This window comes from Cylas formicarius, unplaced genomic scaffold, assembly GCF_029955315.1.
Source record: "Cylas formicarius isolate icCylForm1 unplaced genomic scaffold, icCylForm1.1 PGA_scaffold_8__14_contigs__length_24414737, whole genome shotgun sequence".
NCBI lineage: Eukaryota > Metazoa > Arthropoda > Insecta > Coleoptera > Brentidae > Cylas > Cylas formicarius.
In genome coordinates this window covers 10797911-10812002 of record NW_026844361.1, presented here as the reverse complement: position 1 = coordinate 10812002, position 14092 = coordinate 10797911, and the positions used below count along the sequence as shown (strand labels likewise).

Sequence of the window (14092 nt, the reverse complement as noted above, 5' to 3'; positions counted from 1 at the left end):
GACAATATTATTTCACGGTAGACAGTCGGATGCAGATTAAATTTGACGTAAAGACCGTATTATCAATCGACCATGAACTGTCAGTTACTTTAAATATAAATTCCAGGATTTAGAAAATAGTGAGACCTAATAAATTGATTTGGCGCTGGTTAAAATACTCATATTCAAAGGCAATAAGAATTGTCTCTTGATAATATTTTAATTGGTAACTTTTTTGCTTTTAGAGATATGAAAGTAAAAGAAAAAACAATGTAGAATTAGTAGCCAAGTTTTTTTCGCAAGTGACGTATAAAACAAAACACTATCAATTTTCTGACATATAAGCCCACATCATATTTTTTATTGAAACACCCTGTATATTATATATGTGTTTAATAAAATATCACACTTTATATTTTAGTAAACTTTTTTTGGCAAATAGTCAAAAATAGGAAATTTTTGTACAATTTCAAAGAGTGCCGTGACTGACTGCAACAACAATAATTATTTACAAATTAAAGTATAACAAAAACAAAAAAAATGACAAGACACACTAAAGTAAAAAATTCTTTAACTATTCTAACTACTGCTCTATGTGACCACCATTTTCCTGAATAAGTTTTTCATACTCTCTAATTGTCTGATGTTTTGCATCTAGTAACGTTTCCGGATTGTCTCTTAACTGATTGATTGCTTCTGAAATCCTTTGCGTAAGTTCCACGGCATTACTACACGGAGTTCTGTGCAAGTGGTTTTTTATGTATCCCCAAAAGAAAAAAATCATTAAAGTTATGTCGGACCTGTTGGCTGGCCAATCCATAGTTCCGCCGTTCCCTATCCAACCAATGGGATATTCCATGTTAAGAAAATTTTAAATTTGTTCAACATTGTGAGGAGGGGGAACCATCTCGCTGCAATATGGTACAATTAGGACTAAATTTTCTATATATTGTTCTATTTGGTGCTCTAATGATCTCCAGTTAACTTTTGATTTATAAATATCGGACCCAAAATATGCCCATCTATGACACCGCACCATACATTATTCATTGGTGCCCATGGGTTTTTATTTCGTGTTTTTGTGTAGGATTATTTAAAGACTAATATCACGTATTCCATTTAAAAAATCCAAACAAAACTGCATCTTTCTTTGACATTGTTCTGCACTTTGTTTTCGAGCTTTATGAATTTTAAATGCATTATATTTATATTCTTTCAAGACTGAGTTCATTGATCCCCTAGATGGATGTGCTGCATAGAATCCTATTACGTTTGCCTTATTTTCTTCATTTAAAACATTATGATTCCGGTATAGCTTCTTAGCATTTAATGCGTTACCATTTTCTGCAAATTTCTTTGCCAGTCTGACGACGAGCTGCGGTTGCACTTTTATTATTCAGAAAGTATACCTGAACTATATCACTCCTACCACGGAAGCTAAATTTCCACAATTTTAACAATAATAACTTATTATTAAATTATATAAAACATTTCAAAAACGAATGGACTAAAATATAAAGTGTATTACATCATTGTAATCGGAATAAGATATTCTATTAAACACATGTATAATATACAGGGAGTTCCATTAAGAAAATTGATAGTGTTTAGTTTTATACGTCTCTTGGAAAAAAACTTGGCTACTAACGCTACATTTCGTTTTTTTTGTTTAACTTGATATCTCTAAAAACAAAACATTTACAGCCAATTAACACGTTTTCAAGATAAATACAAAGCACGGTCCCGTGTGTTTTTACTGATAATAAGATTTAAAATACTGAACCACTCTGACAGAATATATAAGTATTAAATTAATAAAAACGTATTACAAATATTAGAAGGAACAATAAAAAACGAAAATGGTTCTCTCTAGACCAATGGTTTTATGAGGTTTTGGAATAGTACTTTCAAAATAAATAGTTTTATATGACTCAATGCGCCTATGCTCACGCATGGGGCAGTGGCATGGTGGCCGGGGACTAAAAGAGCGGGAGCAAGGCTAGTTCTTGACAAATTGCAGAGATTGGCTTGCCTCTGCATAACGGGCGCCATGAGAACGGCGCCCACGAGGGCCCTAGAGGCTCTGGTGGGGTTGCCCTCTCTGGCGGATCGGGTGCAGATGGAGGCGGCCAGGACAGCTGCGAGGCTGGCGAGTTGCGGGCTCTGGAGGGAGGGAACCTTCAATCGGGGTCCGTACGACATTTTAGAGGGCGGTTGCGGGGATCGCGGGGTCATGGGCATGCCGAGTGACGTCATGATCCCCGAGATGGCCTTCTTTGACAAATTGACCTTTCTCTTCCCATCAAGGGAACAGTGGAAAGAGGGCAGAGTCGGCTCCTGGGATGGAATTGTCTGGTACACGGACGGGTCCAGAATGGGAGATTTGGCCGGAGCTAGAGCGTAATGCGAGACAACGGGATCGAGCTTGTCGGCCCCTTTGGGTCAGTACTGCACTTGTGTTTCAGGCGGAAATTTTCGCTTTATTGATGGCGGCCAGAGAGGTGCTTCGGCTCAACCACGGAAACAGGAGGGTCTTCTTCTGCTAGTGCAGTAGGGCTGCACTTATGGCGCTGAAGTCAGTGCGTACGCGCTCCTTGTTGATAAAGGAGTGCAAAGGGGTACTGAGGAGAGTGGCTGAGAAGAGGAAGGTCACGTTGGTCTGGGTCCCGGGTCACACCGGTATCCGGGGCAATGAGGCAGCGGACGCCTTAGCCAGAGAGGGCTCCTCGGATAGGCATATAGGGCCAGAGCCCCGCTAGGGGATCGCCCCGTGTGTGAGGCGGAGAGCTCTCGAAGCCTGGATGAGAGAACGGGCCGCGGAGGGCTGGAGAGTTGCTCCGGGAATGAGGCAGGCGAGGTTTATGATGGATGGGCCCGCCCTCCCTCGGACCAGGGAACTGCTTAGACTGACCAGAAGGGAGTGTAGAGCACTAACAGGGCCTACACAGGACATTGCAGGCTTAGGAGGCATCTTTGCTTGCTAGGCATTGGATACGACCCGGAGTGTAGGTGGTGCATGGAAGAGGAGCAGACCCCGTATCATCTGCTCACCGAGTGCCCTGCCTTGACATGGGCAAGATTGGAAGTCTTCGGAACGGCCCTGATCGATCCGGACTCAGTGCACGGTATTGGACTAAAGGAGTTGCTGACCTTCTACAGGAGGGGCGGCATTCGTTTAGCAAATTTGATTATAGATTTAACAATTAAATTACTCATGAAATTATTTATTTTTCAGAAACGTTCGCACCATCATGGAGTTGGTTGCGAAATTTGCAAATGCAAATATAATATTATATATAAGGGATTTCAATGTGTTCATTGTTTATATAATTGGCGCTTAGAAATGTTTGACGAAGATTGACATAGCATGAATATTCGCACATTTCATTTTTCAGTAAGTTACAAATAGAACATATTTTATGATATAGCATAATTTATGTAATGTTCTGACATGTTAGTTGAAATATTTTTCAGTAGATGTTCTGAGCTGCGCTATTATTCTTATTATTAAGAATGGAAGCTTTTGCAATAGATATTTTGAAAAAGTTTGATTAAGTCAATAGGAGGGAATAATGGAAATGTCGATCTTGAGAGAATGTCAGTGTGGCTCCGAATAAGGTGGTTCCTAAACTTTTCAGGTAATGGTTCAAACATGTCAACATTCTCACTTTTATTGATATATTTTTTTAATTAGGAGATCCAATTATATTTATCTTGACTTAGGTATTAGTTTCACGTGTAATTTTTGGGAGACAAAGAAGCTGTTTGAAAAAACCAATCTGTACTCTCTCGACAACATCATCACATCTCTATCTCTAGTATATAAGGTCCTACCGTTTAGATTGTTTGGCGAAACCAAAGTGCATAAGCATTGTTTATATTGAAGTTGATAATTTTCTAAGTCGCACCAATTTTTTCCACAGAGCGTTCTGATATGCCACTATTACAATATTTTATTGCTCGCAAGACGTTTTACATCACAATGTACAGATTATTTTCGAAACATATTTTGTGCTATAGATTATTTATTGAAGAATTTACAATTTCGTCATGAAAATGTATTTAGTTTCTCAAGCCCAAATACGTCGCCTTAGACGCCGCTGTTTTGTTGGATCCAACTCCTGAAAGCGGATACTCTTGCGTAAGCGGTAGGGAATCCAGCGGAGCAAACGTTGTTTCCGAAGGACACAACGCCGACCTGGACACCGTTGACAGTCAACGGGCCGCCAGAGTCCCCATTGCAGGCACCTACGTTGCCGACACCTGAGGTGCAGATGTGGTGGGCCAGGATGTTGGACCAGGTGCTACTGCATAACGTGTTGGAGATAACGTTCAAGTTGATGCGTCTAAGAACTGGTGAGATAGCGTTGCTGGAGTCGGAGGTCCTTCCTGGTGTGAAAAAGACTCTAATTAATATTCGATACCTGGCATTGTTCTGAACTTTTGTATAGAGTGGACACCAAATTTATTTCGTCTAAGACTGTCCCATAGGAATAACTCAGAACTTTTCAACTTTCAAATGCTCGTTGACATTTTTCATTTAGATAATTATCGTCAAATTGATATAGTTCCATTTTCAATGAATAGTTTAACAGTATTTTTGAAAACAAGAAAGTATTTTTTACATAGACCACAACCACAAAAAATTGGCTTAAAATTGTCGGTGACCTTTACCATTGTGTTTTTCAATAAAATTCTATCTAATAAACAGGGCAGTTCGCCATAATTTTTGCAACCTCTGAATTCTTGCTCAAAAATTGCACAAAACGTTGGGCAGCTTTAAAATGAGTTGCTAAAAGTTTAAGAATGGAACAGATTTCTCCTAAACACCCATCAAAACCGTTTTGGTTAGTTAGTAATATCGTTTTTCTGGTGAAGCTAAATTATTAGGTATTCTTGGCTCTCAAACCTTTCTTCTCTTCCAAACTTTAATTTCGAAATGAAACGTGCAAATTTAAGTTAACTTCTTTTAAGATGAACAAGTCTGTTGGCCTTTGGTATTTGTTTAATGTTTGCTGCCTTGATAAATAATTGGGATCTAATTTTTAAAGGAAGTACAATCTATTTTTTTTGTAAATGTCAATTTAAAAGTGTGTGTATTTTGATTTAGTAATTTTTCTTCTTTTTATTGACCTGCTTGAGGAATTGTATTCGGTAGTAAAATTGTATTTAGCATTCATCAATCAAAATACGACAAATCGCCCAAAATCGAAGAGACTTGATTTCATACGCGAAAGGTTTCAAAAATTATTGTTATGTTTGTTTTGACGACCGATCATAAGAACTATAAATAATTTTATAATGGAATAAAATTATATATTTAACACACACGACACAAATTGAAATGATTTCAACGAGATCTAACAATCTAAACAATATTAAAGAAGTCAGATCAACGTAGAAAAGTGATAGGTCTCTTTCTACACTTACAAACTAAAAACTTTTGACACTGTGGCGCATCCAGTTCTGCTTCAAGGACTGGAGCATTAGAGGAACATTTAACAATTTAATTAAATCATATTGGGAAAGAAAGCTAAAATTTGACTATCAGAGGGGAGTAGACTTTGGTGTGCCACAGGGTATAGTGCTTTCAACACTCATCTTGAATACATACATGGATGTCATATCTGCATTTGTTTTTGTGATATAATTGGGAGAAAACAAAAATTCCAGCAGAGATTGGTCTACAAGAAATAAAAAGATGGCTGGAAATTAATTATATTACGGGTAAAATAGGGTATTTATTATCAAAATTGTAAGAATTCCATTCTTAAATTTATAAAAACAGTATACGGTGCACTGCTTTTGCGGCGTTGTTTTTGAATCTTCAGCTGGTATGACAATTTTAAATAAACTTCAAATAGTGTAAAAATACATTATTAAAGTTATGTTATTCAAAAATAAAAGGTATCGGTCAGAGTTACCTATCATAACCAATGATGATAAAGATTTTTCATTATAAACGTATTATTAATAATGGATAAAATACAAGATACAGATCCTCAACCTATCAATTGGATATTTATTATTTAGCTTCGAGAGATTTTAGTAGTTTTCCTAACAATATTAGAACATTAAAATGAATACTGCAAAGTTTCTTTAGGATCAATTTAAGAATTTGAAAAAATTAATAATTCCTAATAATTATACTTTTACAATTCTTTAGCATTTGATATTTATTTATGTATGCATGTGAGTGGATTTTCTTCTTTTTATTTGTATTCTTGCTAGTCTTCTAGAAAACTTACCTTAAATATGAAATTGCACACCTTAGAAGAATCATGTAATTTGCTGTATATATGGATTATAATACTTTTTAAAAACATATTTGTACTGTTGCTGCTACGATTAATAAATCAATTATCATAGTTGAAGTTACTTACCCCAACCAGCAAGTACGGCAGTGCTGCCGGAATAAGCGGGAGCGTTTGAAGCAGCCAAAGGAACGATCTGGACGACGCTGCTGGTGCTAACAGATGGAATTTGGATCAACGAAATGTCGTTGTGCAAATTGAACTGGTTGTAGGAGGCATGGTTGCGCACAGCGTTGGCGTTGCGTACTACTTGGGTGGCTTCGTTGGAGTTGACGTTGTGAGCGCCGAGGATAACTTGAATTCTGTTAGCGCTGACGGTACAATGAGCAGCAGATAGTACCCAGGTGTTGGAGATGAGGGAACCTCCGCAGAAACTTCCGCCGTTAATGATGAGAGCCACGATGTACGGAATAGAGTTGGGAGTGGCGATCTGTCCGTTGATGATGCGGCTTCCGGGGGCGTTGCCCTGAGGGGCGGGACCGTCGGGTACACGGTAGATGTTGAGGGGTTTGAGGTTTGCCCAGTCGAACTGTAAAGAGAAAAAAAAATGTTGTCTCTATCGACCCCTTCGTACACTGAATTTTTGTTTATTGTTTGTTATTGTTGTTGTTTATTATTATTATTTATTATTACTCTTTTTTCGCGAAATGCTTTGTATTTAGTTTTCTCAGCCTCTAAAACCTAAAGTGCACGTTTGGTCAAATTTTGGCTTCGCAGCATTTTCAATAAAGCAAATGTTTCACATTTTTGTTATGCTATTTTGGGCGGGTGAGTACAGTCTCATTGAAAATTAGTTTAAGGTAATAATTTTCACCAAAATTTCACATTCAAAAAAAGATGTTTCCTTATCACCGCTTACTAATTCCGGTAAAAATTACAAAATCGATTATTACAAATTCGATTAACACAATAGTTAATAGATATATCGGACTATATTAAACTGTAGATAGTTGATAATACTTTGTTTTGCTTTACTTACATGGAAACTAAATCTCTTCTTGGCGGTGATAAATTTTAGTATTTAATTGTTATCTTTTCAAATTGTTTACGAGTATGATTTTAGTAACAGACGTTTTCCATTGGAAATCTTTATTGAAGAAAACAATAAAAAACAAGTTGGTAATAATTAAACCATGAAATTGAGGATGAGAAAAGTGTTAAATTACTTGTTTTTTCTTTATCTTAGTCCATACATGTTTCGAACATGTCAAAAAACAAAACAAGTAAACATGCTGCCCTTTGTGGACTTTATTTCGCTAATAATTTTTTTGTTGTATCAAAAAAGAATAAAAAATATCTGAAATTGGTTCGAAAACAGCAAAATTCGTGACTTTGTTGGTAAGGTTGCTATCTAATCATATTTCTCTATTTATCGTAGTGTTGCCGAATTATTGGAAAAAAAAAAGGTTTCTATAGGATCTTTCAATTTTGCAGCCCCCATAATATAAAAAATGAACGTTAGGATAGTGAAGTGCATTACTAAGGGGGTTTGCTAAAGTTTTAAAATACAACATATGTAATTGTGATTAGTTATTGTCCCGGTATAACCTTTGTTATGTTCTCTATACCATACCATTAAAATTTATCCATAATAGTTGTTCTACTTAATAATATACAAAATTAAGTAAGAGTGAAATATAATATGAAAATAATAAGAATTAAATATTAATTTAAAATGTTATTTACTTGAAAATAATACAGTTTAGTATTTTAAATTTTTATTTCCCATAGAATATAATTAAAATTAAACCAAATCAAGTAAAAACAAATCTACTGAACATTTTAAATTTATTTAGCATTTTAATGCATATTTTGTATAGTTCTGTGAATGAAATTTTGGTTCACCATCACAATATTTGCTAGTGACAAAAATGTATTTTTCAAGCATACTGTATAATTATATCTATAATTTACAATTTAAATGTAAATGTATTGTGTTGTTATTTTTATTACTTTTTGGGTATTGCGTTCATAAAAAAATCATTATTTGTTAAGTTTCTAGTTATTATTAATTACAAATATATACTTACATCCAACAACAATTCCCTTTCTTGCTCTGCTGGCGCCGCAAGGCTGCAGGCCAATAGACTCAAGAAGCACAGGGCAAACTTCATTTTAGAAAAGATCGCTTTTCTTCTCTGGACGAAAAACGGTTTGTGTTTCGGAGCATTTTTTCTGTAGTTTATATACCAAAAAAAAACGCGATTTGCTAAGACAATTACTAAATTGATTAATTTATAACGGGCTGACAGCGGGGATTTGGAATGTGTCCAATTTAATTGGGTTATAATCCCGGACTGACTACCTTTTTATTATGTTTATTTAGATGTTTTTATTGCGTTAATCTTCACTTTGAAATCGATATATTTTTTAGTTAGTCGTAGAAGCAACTGTTAACCTTTATGTAACAATAGTTATTTCAGTTGCTTTACTTGTTGAAGGATAACAAATGTGAAATAGTGGTTTTTAAAGTGTTGTATGATGGGAACTTTTGCATATTAACTAAAGTTTCGCAAACCTTCTTCCTTATGTTACTATCTATCTATCTTGCCCTCTTCGGTCCATTTTTGAACATAAACCTCCTTCAGCCCTCTTCACTGTTCTCTGTCAATTCATCCATGCGGAGTCAGCAAACCAGTTTATGAATCTTTTGTTCCACCTGTCTTTTGGTCTGTTGTCTTGACCTCTTGACCGTTCATATTGAGCTCACTACCTCCTTTCTTATACATTCGTTTTAGTTTTGATGTACCAGTTTTTTACCTAATATTTGTCTTTCTATTGATCTTTGTGCTTTGGCTATTGTGTTCATGTTTCACTTTGTAAGTGTCCAAATTTGGGATCCGTATATGAGGACAGGGAGTATGCACTGATTTTTAGGTATCTTTTATTTTTTTGTATAAAGTTCAATTTGATTTGTTCTTGCTTTTCTTGTCCTGTATACTAACGTGTTAACCAGTATATATAGAGAAGCCACAATAGTCAAACTTTTTAACCAGGCTCTAAGCGATGTTTTCAAAAAAATAGACTGGGAAGAAAAAGGTATAAGATTATGCCGAACAACCAAAGATACGCGGGTGATACCGCCTTGATAACTAATAAAAGAAAACCACCGGAAATTCTGAAAGAACTGGACACAGTCGCGAAAAATATAAATCTCAATATGAACTAAACCCAAATCAAAATCATAATCAACACAGTTGAAAACATCACTATTAGAATTTAGTGCGTCCTTATTCCAAGTTTCTGGCTGGCAATAATTAAATTAATAGTAGATAATAGATAGCAATAATCAAATCCAGCTCGCCTGATAAAAAAATTGTGTTTATCCTTACAAGATGCTTGAAAGTTGATCAGTCGACTACAGCTAGCCAAGTCAAAGTGTCTGATGTTTCTGCAAGTCCGTCCCTGTAGTTGGTACTTAGTTCGCTGCACTAAGACACATTTTCCCTTCCTCCCATCGAAGAGGTACTGTACCTTATGGGAAGTTAAAATAGTTTTTTTTTCGCTGAGCGATATTCAGTTGGTTAGTTGTATAGGATATTAATCTTCTTGCAAACACAGCTTCCATGTGCTGCCAGAACCCCTGAGTAATTAATTTACCTAGTATACCAAAGTATTAAAGAGCAGCTAGTAGACATCTCAAGATCTTTAGAAAATCTTTATTCCTGTCAGTACAAAAGTTTCACAGGACTGAACCATTTGCAACCTCAAATGTTGTCCGCCCCTGGTTTCAATACACGAGTAGGTCATCAAACACTTGACGCAGGTTTTCTCCAACAAGCATCTCAGTATCTTTTCAAACCTATTCGCGATGGTATCATAACCAATCGAACCACTCAATTAAACCAGAGAACCACTTTTAGGAAATAGACAACAACACTTCTCTTAACAGATTTACTATTCTGCTACCCACCATAGTGCTAGCCATAAGAGCGTTGTAAATATATGCTTTAATGCTTTGGTAGGACAATTACCATTTTGCAATAAGAGATGCAATTTTAAAGTATCTCTTATGGTGGTTTTAACATACATGGGTTTTCTGATTTTTTTTTTCCTTTTTATTTTCATTAGCTTAATTTTTTGGCGCCAAAAAGTGAAATTACATTTGAAAATAGACTATAGACTAAACCCTGATAACTGAAAAGAACCATTTGATTTGCAATGTGGCCGTCATGTTCCTCTAGTCGAAAATACGAACGGTGCAACAAACTGAAGTTTAGATTTCCTCTAGCATGTTCCTAAAATTTAGTTGTTTCCTAGTTCTTCCAACTTTAGGTTGGTGAAAATGCTAGAGAAATTTATGTTAGAAACATTTGTAATGAACGTAATACTAGATTTTAGGATATTGAGCTATAAGAAAAAATATGTTTTTTCACTCGTCCTCTAAGTCGGCTGATTTACAAATAATTTAATTGTAAAATCTGCATCCACTTGAGGGCAAACTTATTTCACGAACTTTCTTTCCTCCGACCACGATTTCAGAGGACGTGCCTACGGCGACTTTTAAGCTTGAATATCCAACTGTCCAACTGTTGTTCAAAAAAACTGACGGGCGCCAGTTTTCGCTTATTTATAAATTCAAGCTTCTCATTACAAAAAAAATATTCTGTGGACGTATAAATTTAAACAATATTTACCTTAATCTGATTTAACTGAAATTTGCAATAAATACCGATTAGGTGACAGATGGTTTAACTTCGCTTATCCCAAAGAGCTTCTCAAAATTACTCGCCATTGTTTAGCTGCCTACTTAACTAATCCAAATTGTTTTCCGGGGGATCGAGAGTAGTAAATTTTCTGCATGAACACGCATTTTTCGAAATTACATGAAGGTATTAACTCGCATTAGTTATTCATTGCGCTGGTTCTAAGAAATTCTTAAAACATAATTTCATCGTTTATGCTAATAATGCTTGGGGGTTATTGGCTTTGTTGCTAATTCATTTTTTAAAGATTATTTTGTATTTTTTGTATTTGCTGATTAGGTAGGTATCATGTATTTAATCTTTTTAATCTTTTTTTGAAGGAGTGTCAAATTGAATAAAAACATAACTTGGTACGTAATGCTAGCAAGTCATGTTTATTGTTTTTTGGTACAAAAATAGAATTTAATAAATTAAATAGGTGCCAGGAAAATTTCCAATTATGGAAGAACTCTTTATGTACCCATGTAGTCCCACCTTTCTGCAGAACTTTAAAGATATTTATTATCTTAGTTTCTTAATATGGCAAGCAGTGGCATGGAATACTATTTATTGAAATATTCATTTTGTTTAGCCGGAAGTTTCACTGAGTGGGAGAACATACTTTATTTAAATATTTCTCCGTTCGGTTTCAAAACACGTTGTTTGTGATATAAATCATACGCATTTTTATATGTGAAGTAACGAAACTGCTATTATTAAAAAAAAATCCAGTTATCTTATTCCTAAAAGTTTTGTAATGTCCTGTACAAAGTCAATTGATTTGTTATTTGAATATTAAGTAACAAGTTTGATTAGCTCGGTTTTAGTCACTTGAATGTGCGTTGTACCTCCCTTCTATACAAAAAAATCAAATCAACACGTTTAAAGCTGTAGAGGTGAGTGGGTGGGTAAATACTTCATATAGATAGATAGCCCCAATCAGGATTTGTACAATTTTTATAAGGACAATATTTTAAACGACAGAACGGATCAATTTAAGTTTGTACTGTCTTCGAAAGCCAACATCTAAAAAAATATTAAATCGAAAGCTGCTGGGCATGATGTCCACATATTGTACCATACTAGTGTACTAGTGTATCTCAAATTCATACTTTCCGTCAGCAAGTTATCTCCCGGCCAAAAATAAATAATCCAAGCGAATTTAATTTGAAATTGGCATATTACCTGTTATATCAAAACTACTTAAAAGGATTTTGAACAAACAAATGCTAAAATTTGTAAATTTAAATCATATTCTACCTTAAAAAGAATCCGGTTTTAGACCTGATCATAGCTGTGAGGGCGCCATGTTAGACATTACCGATGATATTTGAAAGGCAACCGATGATATTAATATTTTCGAACTTCAGTAATTATATATTACCTACTTCTTTGGGCCATTTTATATTACGTTAGCTTCTCCGAGAGTCCTTGAAAAGTTTTCGGTTAATTTTTGTCTGGCCGGACGTAGCGGGTTGTTTAATCAACAGCAGTCATCGTCCCACAGGGTGGTGAATTGTTGTATACTGTTTTCACCTTTAACTTTATGGGTGCCCTCTATTACTGTAACTGTCGTTTTTATGCGGATAACACTCAAATTTATTATTCATTTTTCCCCCTAAAGCTAAACCGGAAAAATCTTCAGTAAAATTCTTTGGAAATAATAATCACCTAACCCATGTAATGAATAGCATAACAATTAAACTTAATAACATAAATTCGCCATTTTCTGAATCATATAAAGGCTTGGATCTCACTCTTGATTCACGGTTGCGGTTCAGAAAACATATTACCAATAAACTTCTTCTTCTTCTTTAAGTGCCGTCTTCGTTGCAAAGGTTGGCAATCATCAGTGCTATTCGTATTCGTGACACAGCCGACCGAAATAGTTGGTTTGTGGTGCACCCGGACCAGTCGCATAAGTTTCTCATCCATGAGTGACGCCTTCTTCCTACAGTCCTCTTTCCTTGAATTTTTCCTTGTAATATCAGTTGGAGTAGTTGGTACTTTTCTCCTCTCATGACGTGTCCAAGGTACTGAAGTTTACGCTTTTTTACCGTAATGATAATTTCTTTTTCCTTTTTTATTCTTTTCAGGATTTCCATGTTGGTCACTTTATCGGTCCATTTTACCTTAAGTATTCTACGGTACAACCACATTTCGAACGCCTCCAATTTCCTTATGTCCAGTTTCTTCAGAATCCAAGCCTCTACACCATAGTACAGTACCGACAAAACATAGCATCGCACCATTCTGATTTTTAAATCCAAGCTGAGATCGCTGCCACAGAGCACTCTTTTCATTTTCACAAATGTTGTTTTCGCCTGTCCTATTCTAGTTTTGATTTCTTCAGAGCAGTCGTTATTTTTATTTACAATTGTACCTAAGTATTTATAACTGTCAACTTTTTCTATGGAGTGGTTATTTATATGAATTTGTGAATTGTTTTGTGCTGTTTTTGATATTATCATAAATTTTGTCTTTTTTACGTTTAGTGACATTCCGAACTCTTCACTCGATGTATTAACTTTGTCTACTGCAATCTGTAATTCGTTTAGGTTGGTAGCTATCAGGATCGTATGATCCGCATATCTTATATTGTTGATAGGCGCTCCGTTAATTTTTAGTCCTTTCGTTTCATCGTCCAATGCTCGTTTCATTATTTCCTCTGAGTAAAGGTTAAATAACATCGGTGATAGCACGCACCCCTGCCTAACGAGTGGACGGATTTCTATTTCTTCGGTGTTATTCCCTTCTATTTTTACCACTGCTTTTTGATTAAAATAAAGATTCGTAATAATTTTTATATCTCTGGTGTCTAAGTTCTTCTCTTTCAGAAGCTGGATAAGTTGTTCGTGTCGGACCCTATCGAAGGCTTTGTTGTAATCAATGAAACATATATAAGGATCCTGATTCATATCCATACATCGTTGGGCGAGAACGTTCAATGCAAATATTGCTTCTCTTGTGCCTAAGCCACCTCGGCAACCGAATCGAGTCTCGCTGATATCTTGTTCTAATGTTTTGTATATCCTGTGATGTATCACTTTCAGAAATATTTTTAGCGTATGACTCATTAGACTGATTGTTCGAAAGTCTGTGCATTGCCTTGCA

At 35.4% G+C, this 14092-nt stretch overlaps 1 protein-coding gene across 1 annotated transcript; it reads right to left on the bottom strand.

The window, feature by feature from the left end:
* Positions 1–3903: 3903 nt before the first annotated feature.
* On the bottom strand, positions 3904–8450 carry LOC132706224 (brachyurin-like). Its single transcript, XM_060677431.1, has 3 exons — positions 8324–8450; positions 6363–6822; positions 3904–4368 (listed from the first exon to the last, which is right to left on the bottom strand). The coding sequence occupies exons 1-3, from the start codon at positions 8405–8407 to the stop codon at positions 4070–4072; spliced, it is 843 nt and encodes a 280-aa protein (XP_060533414.1). The 5' UTR covers positions 8408–8450; the 3' UTR covers positions 3904–4069.
* Positions 8451–14092: the final 5642 nt, after the last annotated feature.